This window comes from Sorex fumeus, unplaced genomic scaffold, assembly GCF_029834395.1.
Source record: "Sorex fumeus unplaced genomic scaffold, SorFum_2.1 ptg000063l, whole genome shotgun sequence".
Taxonomy (NCBI): Eukaryota; Metazoa; Chordata; class Mammalia; order Eulipotyphla; family Soricidae; genus Sorex; species Sorex fumeus.
Window position 1 is genome coordinate 34,736,774 of NW_026606120.1, and position 13,035 is coordinate 34,749,808.

At 61.1% G+C, this 13,035-nt stretch overlaps 1 protein-coding gene across 4 annotated transcripts in view; it reads left to right on the forward strand.

Annotated features, from left to right (window-relative positions):
• The window catches only part of TNK2 (tyrosine kinase non receptor 2), a 35,337-nt gene extending 24,874 nt beyond the window's left edge, over positions 1-10,463 (forward strand). For 2 of the 4 annotated variants that reach the window (XM_056127210.1, XM_056127207.1), the window contains exons 5-15: positions 270-422; positions 944-1,221; positions 1,834-1,960; positions 2,154-2,300; positions 2,376-2,470; positions 5,159-5,353; positions 6,410-6,501; positions 7,476-8,314; positions 8,383-8,478; positions 8,563-8,690; positions 9,816-10,463. In XM_056127210.1, the coding sequence (XP_055983185.1) occupies positions 270-422; positions 944-1,221; positions 1,834-1,960; positions 2,154-2,300; positions 2,376-2,470; positions 5,159-5,353; positions 6,410-6,501; positions 7,476-8,314; positions 8,383-8,478; positions 8,563-8,690; positions 9,816-9,822 (2,157 nt within the window). In that variant the 3' untranslated portion in view covers positions 9,823-10,463. Of the gene's footprint in view, positions 1-269; positions 423-943; positions 1,222-1,833; positions 1,961-2,153; positions 2,301-2,375; positions 2,471-5,158; positions 5,354-6,409; positions 6,502-7,475; positions 8,315-8,382; positions 8,479-8,562; positions 8,695-9,815 lie in introns of those variants that run through there. The other 2 variants (XM_056127208.1, XM_056127209.1) reach the window with 2 other exon arrangements.
• Positions 10,464-13,035: the final 2,572 nt, after the last annotated feature.

The following is a 13,035-nucleotide window of genomic DNA, read 5'->3' on the forward strand; positions in this document are numbered from 1 at the left end:
TGCCACATGCAAGGCAAGCATCTTCGCCCCTGTGGCATCAACCTCCCGGCTTGCGTCTAATGTTTTAATAGCCTGTCACACTGGTCATCTCTGATGGTCTTTCCCTAACCTGTGCACACCCTCGGGAAGGAATGACCCTGGGGGGTGCCCCCCCCCACACACACACACAGCCCAGCCTGGATCATACCGAGATGCAGGGCTGAGGTCAAGGCTGGCTTGGAGCTGGACTCTGCACCTGCCTGACCTCCTGCAGCCTCTGCTCTGAACAGGTGAGTGTGGCCGTGAAGTGCCTGAAGCCAGACGTGCTGAGCCAGCCCGAGGCCATGGACGACTTCATCCGGGAGGTCAACGCCATGCACTCGCTCGACCACCGGAACCTCATCCGCCTGTACGGGGTGGTGCTCACGCCGCCCATGAAGATGGTGAGTGCCTGCAGCTGCCCCGCGCACATGGCCCACCTGCGTCTCAGTGCCGGACCCCGGGAGGCCGTGTCCATCTGCAGTTTTTTATTTGCTCGTTAGCTGCATTTCCCTTCTGGGAGGGGCTGGCGCTAGAACTTTTTTTTTTTTTGATTTGGGCCATCTCCAGCAGTGCTCAGGAGTGACTCCAGGCAGCATGTGGGGGACCCTGTGTGGTATCAGATTCTTGAACCGGGATGGGTGGGGTGCACACGCACCACAAACTCTGGTCCTGTGTCTCCACCTCTGACCAGAGAACTTGGTTTTTTTGACCTACGCTTCTCTTCCTGGGGGGTTATGGGAAGTGTCCCACCCATCCTTGGCCGGGGGTGTGGAGTTTAAGCACACGAGCACCCTGCCCCATGGTCTCCGGCCTCTCCCCTACCCCTCAGGCAGCTTCTCTGGGCTCTGTCGCAGGGGTGGGCCCAGGGGACAGTGGCACGGGAGGGCGGGGCTCACAGCTGCCTCCCTCTGTGTGGGCCCAGGTGACGGAGCTGGCGCCCCTGGGCTCACTGCTGGACCGGCTGCGCAAGCACCAGGGCCGCTTTCTCCTGGGCACGCTGAGCCGCTACGCAGTGCAGGTGGCCGAGGGCATGGGCTACCTGGAGTCCAAGCGCTTTATTCACCGCGACCTGGCTGCCCGCAACCTGCTGCTGGCCACTAGGGACCTGGTGAAGATCGGGGACTTCGGGCTGATGCGCGCACTGCCCCAGAACGACGACCACTACGTCATGCAGGAGCACCGCAAGGTGCCCTTTGCCTGGTGAGTCCCATTCCCGCCGGCTCCGCTCTGGGCTCGTCTGGGTTTGGCTGGCCGTCGTGCCCACCACCCCCTTCCCTTCTCCAGCGGAGATGGCGGCCCTGTGGGGGCACAAGAGGGTGAAAGGCGGCTGGCAGGACCGCCTGGGTGTCCACATCTGGAGGGAGGGAGGAGTCAGCAGGCAGATGGACTCCCAGGCCTGCTGGATGCTGTTTGCAGTGACCGGGGCCTCTCTGCACACCGTCCAGCCTGCTTTGTGCCTCGATCCCAGTTGGCCCTCAAATCCAGAAACTGTCCCCCGCCACAGTTAGAAGCACCCCCAGATCTGGCCCCTGAGCCTCTGACCTCCCTCTCCCACTCCCCTCCTCGGGAACCTGCTCCTTCTCTCCTGGGGCTGCCTTTGAGGGAAAGAGCTGGGCCAGGGGCTTTTATTCCCAGTTTTTTCATGCCCCGGTCTCCTCCCTGTGCACCCCATATCTGATGCTGCCACGACCCACCTCTTAGTGTGCCCCCAGCTGCCCCAGGCCTGGCCCCCGGAGGCTTATCGAGGAGAGTTTTTGTTCGGGCTGTGGGTGGTACCCCGAGATGCCTTCTCCATGGCTCCTGCTTCTGTAGGTGTGCCCCCGAGAGCTTGAAGACACGCACCTTCTCCCATGCCAGCGATACCTGGATGTTTGGGGTCACCTTGTGGGAGATGTTCACCTACGGCCAGGAGCCATGGATTGGCCTCAATGGCAGTCAGGTAGGACGCCCTCAGATGCCCAGCCTGGCCTTGCTGGAGTGTACCCCCTCAGCCTCCCCCTCTGCTGGGGCTCTGGCCTGGGGCTCTTGAGCTTTTCCCCGGGGGTACAGGCCTGTTCCCTGGATAGGGAGAGGTGGAGAGTGCATGCCTGGCCCTCTGCTGCCCTCTTCCTGTGCCACTCCCCCTCCCCCAGATCCTGCACAAGATCGACAAGGAGGGTGAGCGTCTGCCCCGGCCCGAGGACTGCCCGCAGGACATCTACAATGTCATGGTCCAGTGCTGGGCCCACAAGCCAGAGGACAGGCCCACCTTTGTGGCCCTCCGGGATTTCCTGCTGGAGGTAGGGGCTGCCGCGGGCTCGGGGCCCGTAGGGGTGCCTCAGCTAGAGTGGGCCATGACCCGTGTCTCTCTGCAGGCCCAGCCCACTGACATGAGGGCCTTGCAGGACTTCGAGGAACCTGACAAACTGCACATCCAGATGAATGACGTCATCACGGTCATCGAGGGCAGGTGAGGAGCGAGGGGGGTGCGGGGAGGGCTGTGGCGCCATGCCCGGACAGTGCTGACAGGGTCCACCCATGCAGGGCCAGCCAACCTCCCCTGATGCTCTGTCCTAGACCTCTGCCCCCTCCCCTTGCTCAGTGGGCAGGAGACTCAGCCTTGAGTGGGCAGGGCCTCAGCTGGGTCTCTGGGACCCCTGACCAGCCCTCCTCTAGACCCTCCTCTCCTCTCTGCACTGGGACTCCTGTGTGTCCCCCTCATCTCCCAGCCCCCAGCCTCTGTCCCCTGAAGGGCTCTCTCCTGGCTCCTCCTCGCCTCCAGGCTGCGTTTTGCAGTCCCTGTTACCTGCCTGCAGCCACCCAAGCCCTGCCCCCCCCCTTGCCTGATTCCCCCAGGAACTGGCTGGACAGGGTAGGGGTTAGAGAGATGACCGGAAGGGAGGCAGGGCCAGGAAATCCCTCGTTCCTCTGCTCCCACCTAGCAGGGGCCTAGGACTAGGGCGGTGGCTACACATGGACAGCTGGGGTCTGGGGTCAGTGGGCTCAGAGCCGGCTGCGACTGCTGGCTAGGAAGGCTGGACCAGCAAGTGTGTGTGCGGGCAGGAGCTGGGGGGCGGGGGGCGTGGGGGCGGGCCAGAGCGGGCAGGTGACCTGGGCTGCAGCCTGGGCTGCGGGAGCATCCTGCTGCAGGGCACTTGGAGGCCTGGCCCGGAGCCCGACGCGGGCTGCAGCCCAGGTGCTGGGGGCGTCTGCCCACGGGCCTGCACCCTCCTCCCCATCTCCTGCTCCCATCTTCCAGGGGGTGACTCGGTTGCTTGTGTTTGTGGGGTGTGTGCCACACCTGGTGCTGGCTGCGGTGGGCGTGGCTGGGCCCTGCCTCCTGGGAGGCCCCGTGGGCACGGCCGGCCACCCTTCTGTCCCCGGCACTGGGCCCTGCTGCTGCTTCCTGTGCCCAGGCCTCCTGAACCCCAGCACCTGCCCTTGGGCCTCCAGAGCTGCCCGGGCCTGGGAGGAGAGGGCGAGGGAAGTGTCCAGTGTGGCTGCCCGCCCGCACCTGTGTTCCGGCTCCCTGCTTGTGTCTCAGATGGATGGGCCTGTCTGCCGGCCCTCGGTGTGTCTGTGTCCTGCCAGCCCGGGCCGCTGGCTGTCCCCCTGCTGTTAGACTTCATCCTCATGTGCACTGGGCCCCCACAGGGGAGGCCCCCAGAGTCAGGTGGGGTGGCCAGCTCGGCTGGACACAAGTCCATGCTCTGCTCTTGACTCGGAGGAGAGGCAGAGGCAGTGAACACCGTCCTCAAACCTGGCACCTGTGGAGAGAGGGGCAAGGTTCGGGGCTGTCTCGAGACTGTGGTGTCCCTCAGCCCCCTCAGGACTTCGTCAGCCCTCACACGCTGGGCCTGAGCTGCCCCGCCCTGTGGCGGCTCCAGAGCTACTTCTCTGCGGTCCCCAGCAGGCGCACCTGGGCAGCAGAGGTGGAGCCTCGCCTGCAGGGAGGCCGGCTCGGAGTTCCTGGCGGTCCCCAGCAGCATCGGTGCTTGCGGAGGGCCGCGGTGTCCTTCCCTCTCAGATGGGGCAGTGGCGGCTTCTCGTGAGGAAAGGGTGGGGGCGGTCTCCCCTCTGGCTTTGCAGGAAGCAGGAACTGGTGCCCGTGCGTTCTGCTCTAGACTGCCTCTGCACCCCCCAGCTCGGGACCCTGAGAGTAGGGGTGTGTAGGGCCCAGGAGCAGTGGGGGTGGGAGCAGTGGCAGGGCCCAGGCCTGCGGGTCGGGGACAGCCCCCTCCTGTCTGCCTGGCTATTTTCAGATGGGCTTTGTCCCTTCCAGGGTGTCGCCTCCCTTCTTCCTTCCCTTCCTGCCCTGCCCACCCGCGGGCAGGGCTGCTGCTCACAGGGTGGCTGTGTCTGGGCGCGGGCTGGGCACTGCCATGCTTCCACGGAGGCTCTGGTGGCCTTTCATCTCTGGGCATGGGCCGTGCCCTCGGGGAGGGTTGGGGCAGAAGCCTGGGCCTGACGCCCCCCGCCCTCGGTGTGGGTGTCCGGGGAACGGCCCCGAGGATGGGAGTATGCACCTGGCACTGGCCGCTGGGCTGCACCCAAAGGTGCTCCCTGTGCAGCTCCAGAGCAGGAGTCGTCGCGAGAGTACCCCTCCACAAGGTGGGGCCGCACTGCCCGCCAGCGAGGAGCACTGGAGGGAGGAGGCTGCGGGAGGAGTGCAGGCAAGAGCCTGGCTCTGCGTGGGGCCGACTGCAGAGAAGGGTTAGAGTCCAGAAGAGGATCGGGCCGCCTGGCAGGCGAGGTGGTCCTGGGCCTTGTCAGTCTCTCTGTTTCTTTTTTCTTTTTTTTTTTTGGCTTTTTGGATCACACCTGGTGATGCTCCCAGGAGTTACTCCTGGCTCTGCACTCAGGAGTCACTCCTGGTGGTGCTCAGGGGACCATAGGGGATGCTGGGAATCGAACCTGGGCTGGCCACGTGCAAGGCAAACGCCCTACCTGCTGTGCTATCGCTCCAGCCCCTTGTCAGTCTCTCTGATAAACCCGGGCACGGATGTTGCAGGTTTGGACATTTCCTCAGGGCCAGGCTGTGTGCAAGCTCTGGCCGGCCGAGCCCTGAGGCAGGGCCAGGCCCCGGCTCCGGGGAGAAAATGGGCTGCTCCCGGCACCTGGTTCCAGGCCCGTCCCTCACCCTGGCCATCTCTTGCAGGGCTGAGAACTACTGGTGGCGTGGGCAGAACACGAGGACGCTGTGCGTGGGGCCCTTCCCTCGGAACGTGGTCACCTCCGTGGCCGGCCTGTCTGCGCAGGACATCAGCCAGCCTCTGCAGAACAGCTTCATCCACACAGGGCATGGGGACAGCGACCCGCGCCACTGCTGGGGCTTCCCCGACAGGATTGACGAGTGAGGACTGGGGAGGTCTCTGGGCCGTGCCCTGCTCTGCCGCGGGGCCTTCACTCTGCTGGGACCTGGGCAGGGCATAGACCTGGGGACCAGTGAGCTGTGCCCAGACCTGCCAACCCTTCCAGGCAGCTCACTTCCTTTTCCCGTGGCTCACTCTGGACTTAGGTGGGGCCTAGGTCTTCTGTAAGTGGAAGGGGAGGTCACTGGGGGCGCTCTGGGAGGGGGGGAAGCAGCATTAGCCACTTCCTGGGAGCCGGTTGACAGCGCCGCAGGCCTGGCGCTGGCCGCCCTTTCTTCTGAGACATTTTTCCACTCTCGGGAGCCTGGTAAGGAAGGCGCTTCCCCCCAGGAGCCCTGGAAACAACCAGTAACCAGAACTTCCCGACTTCCTAGTCAAGAGTTTCAGGAGCTCTAAACCTTAAACTTTTATAACATCCTCTCAGTACTTATACCAACCTAAAGTAATGGGTAATAAAATACAGTAAGAGATAAAAAGAAAAGAAGAAGACCCTTGCCCTCCTCTTCCTCCTTAGCACATGTGTGCATGCGTACTCACACACACAAACACACACTTCCTCACATGTGACCCCACATGCATGCACACATGTTCACACACCCGGGGCCTGTCTTGCCACACACAAGCCAGGAGAGGCCGAGGGTGGGAGGGATTGCAGGCCCCTCCCGGGGGAGGCTGCCCTCTGCCCTCTAGGGCCTGCTGTGGCCAGCCCCGCCGTGCCTCCAGGTGGCCTCACCAAGTCCCTGGGGACTCTGACACACGGGGGAGGGGGCGGGCAGGCTGGCCCCGGTCCGGTGCCTCTGGGTGTTAGCAGGAAAGCCGGCCGGGGCAGCTGCAGTGTGGATGCCACGGCCGCTCTGCTCTGGGGGTTCACAAACTGGTGCGGGCCAGGCTTGCATCTGTGCTTCTCTGGGCCTCTCTGGCCTCTAAACCTGGGGTCTGGGGAAGGGAGCCCTCCCTTCGGCCCCGGGGGCTCCTGGGTGCGCTGGCCCAGGGGACGGAGGCTCCCCTGCATCTCTGACCTCACGCTGTCTCCACAGACTGTATCTGGGGAACCCTATGGACCCTCCCGACCTGCTGAGCGTGGAGCTAAGCGCCTCCCATCCCACCCCACATCTCGGAAGGGTGAAGAGTAAGTCCCCTCCATCCTGAACCCTGAGAGGGTCACTGGCTGCTTGGGCAGCTGGGTCTTGGCTGCAGCGGGACAGCTGTGTTCCTGGCTGCGGCTGGGCATGGGGGAACAGACAGACGGACGGATGGACAGGGAGAGACAGTTATATCTAACAGGGCAGCCTTTCTCCCTCTTCCCGCCTGGCCGGGACCCTGCCCTGTGCTCCGGAGCCCTGCCCTCTCCTGAGGCCCCCACTCCCACTCTGCCCTCTCCTGAGCCCCCACCCCACTCTTCCACAGCTTCCTCAGAGCCGTTCATCTCCCTGACCCCAGCCCGCTGCGTCTCCCTGTCCTGCCCCATGGCTTTCCACTCCCATTGCTGCCTGGTCTGTGCACATGCACCACCTGCTCACCTCTCTCTCTCTCTCCTCCTCCCTCCATCCTTCCCTCCCTCTCTCCCTCTCTCCTCCCTCCCTCCCTCCCTCTCTCCCCCTCCCTCCCTCCCTCTCCCCCCACTCTGCCCACCCTCTGCCTTCACTGCCCACATGCTGCCTGCGCCCACCCTCTGCTCTCCGCATGGCCTTTCTCAGGGGAGCCTCCACCGCGCCCACCTCAGCCCACCATCTTCACGCAGAGTAAGTGGGGCTGCCTGGACCTCGGCCCCTCGTCCTTGTCCTCTCCCCAACGTCGGCCTGGATGGGGGGAGCAGAGGGGTGTGGGCTGCCAGCCCTCCCCGAGCTCGCCCCTGCCAGCCCGCAGGCCAGGGTGGGCTTCCCCAGGCCTGGTCGCTGCCCTGTGTGTGCCCTGCGAGACAGCGCGGGCCCGTGGGCTGGAGCCAGCTCTGGTCACGACTGGCCGGGCACGGGTGCCTGGGAGGAGCGCCGGGGCAGGTGGCCACGGGGTCGCCGGCCGAGTGGACCCACGCCCAGGGAAAGGGCTGGGAGCAAGTCTGGCACCTGCCCGGAGGGTCAGGTCCGGCTCTCTCTCCCCCAGCAGAGCCCACCTACGACCCCGTGAGCGAGGACCCCGACCCGCTCTGCAGCGGCCTGCGGCGGCTGGGCCTGCGAGGGCCAGGGCCGGGCCGGCCCGCGACCGGGGGCAGGCGCGGCGGGGCCGAGGTCGCGCTCATCGACTTCGAGGGTGAGCCCGTGCTCCCCGCGCCGCGGCCCTGCGCGCCCTCGCTGGCGCAGCTGGCCCTGGACGCCGTCTCCCTGCTGGACGAGACCCCGCCGCAGAGCCCCACGCGGGCGCTGCCCCGGCCCCTGCACCCCACGCCCGTGGTGGACTGGGACGCGCGGCCCCTGCCCCCGCCGCCCGCCTACGACGACGTGGCCCTGGACGAGGACTCGCCCGCGTGCCCGGGCAGCCCCGCGCGCGCGGCGCGACTCTTCGGGGCGCTGCAGCAGGCGTGCCCGTGGGAGCCCACGCAGGAGCGCGGCCCGCCCGCCCCGCCGCGCCCGCCGCCCCGCCTGCCGCCACGCCAGCCCCCGCCGCCCATGCCCACCACGCAGAGCTTCGCGCCCGACCCCAAGTACGCCAGCCCGCAGGTGACCCAGGCCGCCGGGCCCCGCGCCGCGCCCTGCATCCTGCCCATCGTCCGCGACGGCCGCAAGGTCAGCAGCACCCACTACTACCTGCTGCCCGAGCGCCCGCCCTACCTGGAGCGCTACCAGCGCTTCCTGCGCGAGGCCGCGGGCCCCGAGCCGCCCGGCGCGCCCGCCCCTGCGCCCACCGCCACCGTGCGGCCCATGCCCCACGCGGCCCCCGACCCGGAGGCCAACTTCTCGGCCAACAACAGCAACGCGGGGGACGCGCCTGCGGACAAGGTCCAGACGGTGAGTGCGGGCCCGGGGGCCGGCGGGTGGCACCACACCCCGAATGCTGATGGGGTGGGTGTGCCCAGCTGCAGGCCATGGTGCACGGGGTGACCACAGAGGAGTGCCAGGCGGCCCTGCAGAGCCACAGCTGGAGCGTGCAGAGGGCGGCCCAGTATCTGAAGGTACCGCTGTCCCCTGCCCAGCCTGGCCCGGAGGGGGCCCGGAACCCTCCCCCCACCACCACAGCCCAGGCCCTCTGTCCCCAGGTGGAGCAGCTGTTTGGGCTGGGGCTGCGGCCGCGAGGCGAGTGTCACAAGGTGTTGGAGATGTTTGACTGGAACCTGGAGCAGGCCGGCTGCCACCTCCTGGGCTCCTGCAGTCCTGCCCACCACAAGTGAGTGGCCACCTGTCAGAGCACTGGGGCAAGGCCGTGTTTGGGGAGTTGGCTCTGCTGCTTGGGTCAGATGACCTGCAGAGGGCCTGGGAGGCAGCTAAGAGGTGACTAGCATCCCAGGGACCAGTCCCCAGACTGCTGGGGTCCTCTGACCACTGCCAGGAAGAGCTGGGAGTATCCCAGGGATTCATTGTGTGATCTGACCCCCAAACAAGCAAGCCCCAGAAACAAGCCAAGTGGGCTGACAAGTAAAAGTGGGAATTCCAGCTGTTGGAGGGAGTTGCACCTCAGGCCCCAGGTACAGCTTAAATGTCTTTTCTCCTCTCTCCATGTAATGCTTCCCTTTAAACAATATCTGGAAGTTTGAATACCTTTGTTAAGCCCTGTCTCACAGAAACAAATCATTACCTTCGAGGTTGTTTTGTTTTGTTTGGGGGCCACACCAGGAGAGACTCGGGGGCTACTCTTGGCTCTACACTTAGGAATTACTCCTGATGGCGCTTGGGGAACCATGTGGGAAGCCAGGGATCAAACCTTTCTGCAAGGCAAGCACCCTCCCTGCTGTCCTATGGCTCCAACCCCACCTTCTGGTTTTAATTTTTTTTTAATACACATTGTACGTTTGCCTTAGATATGGCTGACCCCATTTGATACCTGGCACCACATATGGTCACCAGAGCCCTGCCAGGAATGATCCCAGAGCACACAGTCAGGAATAAGCCCTGAGCACTGCCAGAAGTGGCCCCAAAACAGAACAAGCAAACACCTGTCCGTAGTAGAGAACGTACCGATCGATCCATGGATCGTTGACGAGATGAGAAGGTCTGGAGGTGCGGTGGGCGGCCAGTGTGGCACCCGGGGGGATACCCCGCCTAGTGCTTCGCTCCTGCTCACTCTTCCTAATTCACAGCCAAAGAAACTCAGGTTTTCTCTGTCTGTGGCTCGGTATTGCACACTCCCGTATTCAGTATTGCTGTTCTTGTGGTTTACATTAAAAAGGGGGAGGGGAGGGGGAGGGGTGAATGCTGGGATAGTAAATTCAGAAGTAACTTGCTAACCCGTTTTCCAGGAGTACCAGTGCCTATTCACGGACACAGGTGTTTCTCCCTGCTTTCTGTCCTGCAGGCGCTGAGCTGTCCGGAGAGCTGAGGGTTTTCCCTGAAGGAATCATTTTGAGTCTCTATCCACAGGGTGGGGAGACGCCCCACCCGGAACTGGAGGACCTGGTGTCACTTGGCCGAGGCAGCAGGCAGCTGGGAGCCTGCCTTGCTCCTGTCTCCCTCCCCTGTCCTGTAACTGGTCCAGCCCAGGTACAGGAGGGGGCGCTGTGAGGGCAGGCCCTGTGGTTCGGGCCCCCGGCGGGGCCACGATGGGAGGATGTCCCTGGCCACAATGGGAGGGTGTCCCTGCGGGCGGGGAGCCAGGCTTCCCCAGAAAGGGAGAGTGTGTGGGAGACCCAGGAAGGTGGGCCCGCACCTAAGGGCCCTCCCCCAGGGAGCCTCTGCGGGCAGTCGTGGGTGGTCGAACACACTGTGACTGAGGACTGTAGCCTGGAGCTCGTCGGACATGGCTAAGCAGAGCCAGGCTGCCAGAGCTCTGCAGGGCAAGCCCCGCAGTTGGACGGAGACCAAGGGGGCAGCTGCTCGGGAGGGTCGCCCGTGCTTCCTCTGACCCAGCTCTCCCCTGTGCTGTTCTGTGTTGCCAACGTTGCCTCCCCAGCTGTGGCTATGTGCTTCTTCCAGAGAAATAAAGCTGATTTCTATTTTAAAGTTAGGTTCTCGGGTCTGCCTCTTCCTTTGCCTCCGGCCCCACGGCCCTAAAGCACAGAGCAGCAGGTCTCGTGCCCCCCAGAGTGAGGGAGTGCAGGACTGGGAGCCCCCCCCCACTGGGAAGTACCTGGACACTCCGGGAAATACCCTGGATACCACTCTGGGAAGTACCCTGAAGTACCCTCAGTGTGAGTGGGACGTCTCAGCTGGGACAAAGTCAGCAATCAGCAAGAAGCTGCCTTCAATATGTTCTTTTCCTCCCCTGAGTAACAATTACGTGGTTCGAGACTCAAGTTCTAAAGAGTAAACCACAAAGCCCCCCCCCCCCCCCAAAAGGAGAGAGAGAATAGAGGGGAATGCCCTGCCACAGAGGCAGGGTGGGATGAGGGAGATGCGGGGGTGGGAGGGATACTGGGATCCGTGGTGGTGGGAAATGGGCACTGGTGGAGGGATGGGTACTTGATCATTGTATAACTGAAACCCAAGCACAAAAATCTGTAAGTATACAACTGTACCTCATGGTGCCTCACTGAAAAAAAAAAAAAAAACACAAAGCCCCCACTGCAGCTGCCTCTTGCACCTGTTCCTTGCATGTTTCTTAACTTTTTCCCCCACTTATTTGAAGGGTTCTGTGGCAATATTGGGGGGCTCCCACTTACTCAGGGTGGGTGGACATTTGGGTTGTCCCTGCCTGTTTGAGCAGGTACCTTTGGATGGGAGGTTATTTTGATGATCCCTAATCCATTGCAGTTTCCACCACACTGCAGTACGTGTTGGATGTGGGTGGTTCTCTGCTTGTGAGTCAGTCCACGGGGGATGCAGAGCTCTGGAGGCGGCAGCATGAGGCGTAGCTCTGGAGATGGGTGCCAGGCCCCCCCCCTCCCGAACAGGGTGCCAGCTTTCCCATTGTGCCAGTTTGACAGCTAGAAGAGGATGTCTGTATGGTTTTAATTTGTAATTATCAAATAATAATTGAAAAACATTTAAAAATTGTCCATTGCTATTTCACCAACCTATAAACTGCCTGTTAATATCCTCGGTCTGTTAGGAAGTTATATTGTCAGTCGTTTTTTTCAGCCGGGCAGTTTGTGTCCCCTTCAAGTTCCCAGGACATTTTGTTTTGTTTTTTTTTAATTTTATAAAGTTTTTCACAATTATTTGTTACATTTAATATTCCCACAGCAATCCCACCACCATATTTTGAATGTTTTCACCCCAAACCCTGCCCCCAAAGCAAGACCTAAATAATTTATTCTGTATTGCTTATTACGAATAATCTGCTAAAAATGAACCAAAAAAGTCTCCTTAGAGGAAAGTATGTGAAGATTGTTGTATCTCACTCTGGAGCCCTTAAGCCCTTGAATAAGAGATTACTAACATGTTATTAAAGGTTGAGCCTTGTGTGTCTGTATACATATAAATACATATATATATATGTCCTGAATATATATATTATATATACTATATATGTGTTTATATATATATATATATATATATATATATATATATATGTCCAGAGTCTTCTGCCCCCACGCCAGGCTGTCTTCATTGGGGCCCCTCAGAGGGTGGCGGGTTGAGTTTCCCTCCCTGCCCCAAGCAGAACCCCGGCAGCCGAAAAACTCCAGAACCTAGTCACAACCATGCTCAAGGCCACTCTCCACATGCTCGAACGAGCCTCAAGCATGAAGGAACCAACAGAGAAACACAGGTATGTGGAACCCATGGATGAGATCTCCAAGCCTGCTCGGATCAGGAATGGGGCGCCTCCACCCAGATCCCGAGTTCTCCAGTAGCTTGGCAGTCACACCCACAAACTGCTCTCGGCACCATGTAATCTCATCAACGGCTAAGATACAGAGATTATAAAATAAAGCTCCTGGAAGAAGGCGATGCAGTTTTTCCTGGAGTGTGCAGCTGCATTTGCTGCCGCGTGACCTCTTATACTCTAGCTCACTGATGTACCTTCTCTTGGAGAGCCCGGCAAGCTACCGAGAGTGCCTCACCTGCACGGCAGAGCCTATCAAAATACCTGTGGCATATTCAATATGCCAAAAACAGTAACAATAACAGGCCTCATTCCCCTGATCCTGAAAGAGCCCCCAATATGCCATTGGACTATGCTAGCATGCAACAGGGACAAATGAAGTCGTTACTGGCACCCACTCAAGCAAATCAATGATCAATGGGATGACAAGTGACATATATATACTTTTTTTTTTCCCCAAGATTGGGTGCCTTCTACTTTACACCCCATCAAATGTGGCATACTACTCCTGGTACATCAGTGGTGTAGACTATGAGATGTCTTGTGGCTGTTGCTTCAGGAATTCTAAAATTTCAAATATAGTGACACAGCTGAGTTTAATTTATTATTATTTTTTAATTGGATGGTGACTTTGGGATCCGGAGACATCTCTGTGGCATGTTGCTTTCGTGTTGCTCTCTTCCGAGTGATTTATCTGTATCTGGATCATGGCCATTAATGTGCTTATACCCAGGATATTTTAAAGGGACCACAGATGAAACCTCAGTGGGAAGCTCTGGCATGAGAGTTCGGGGGCTAACGGGCAAGGTGC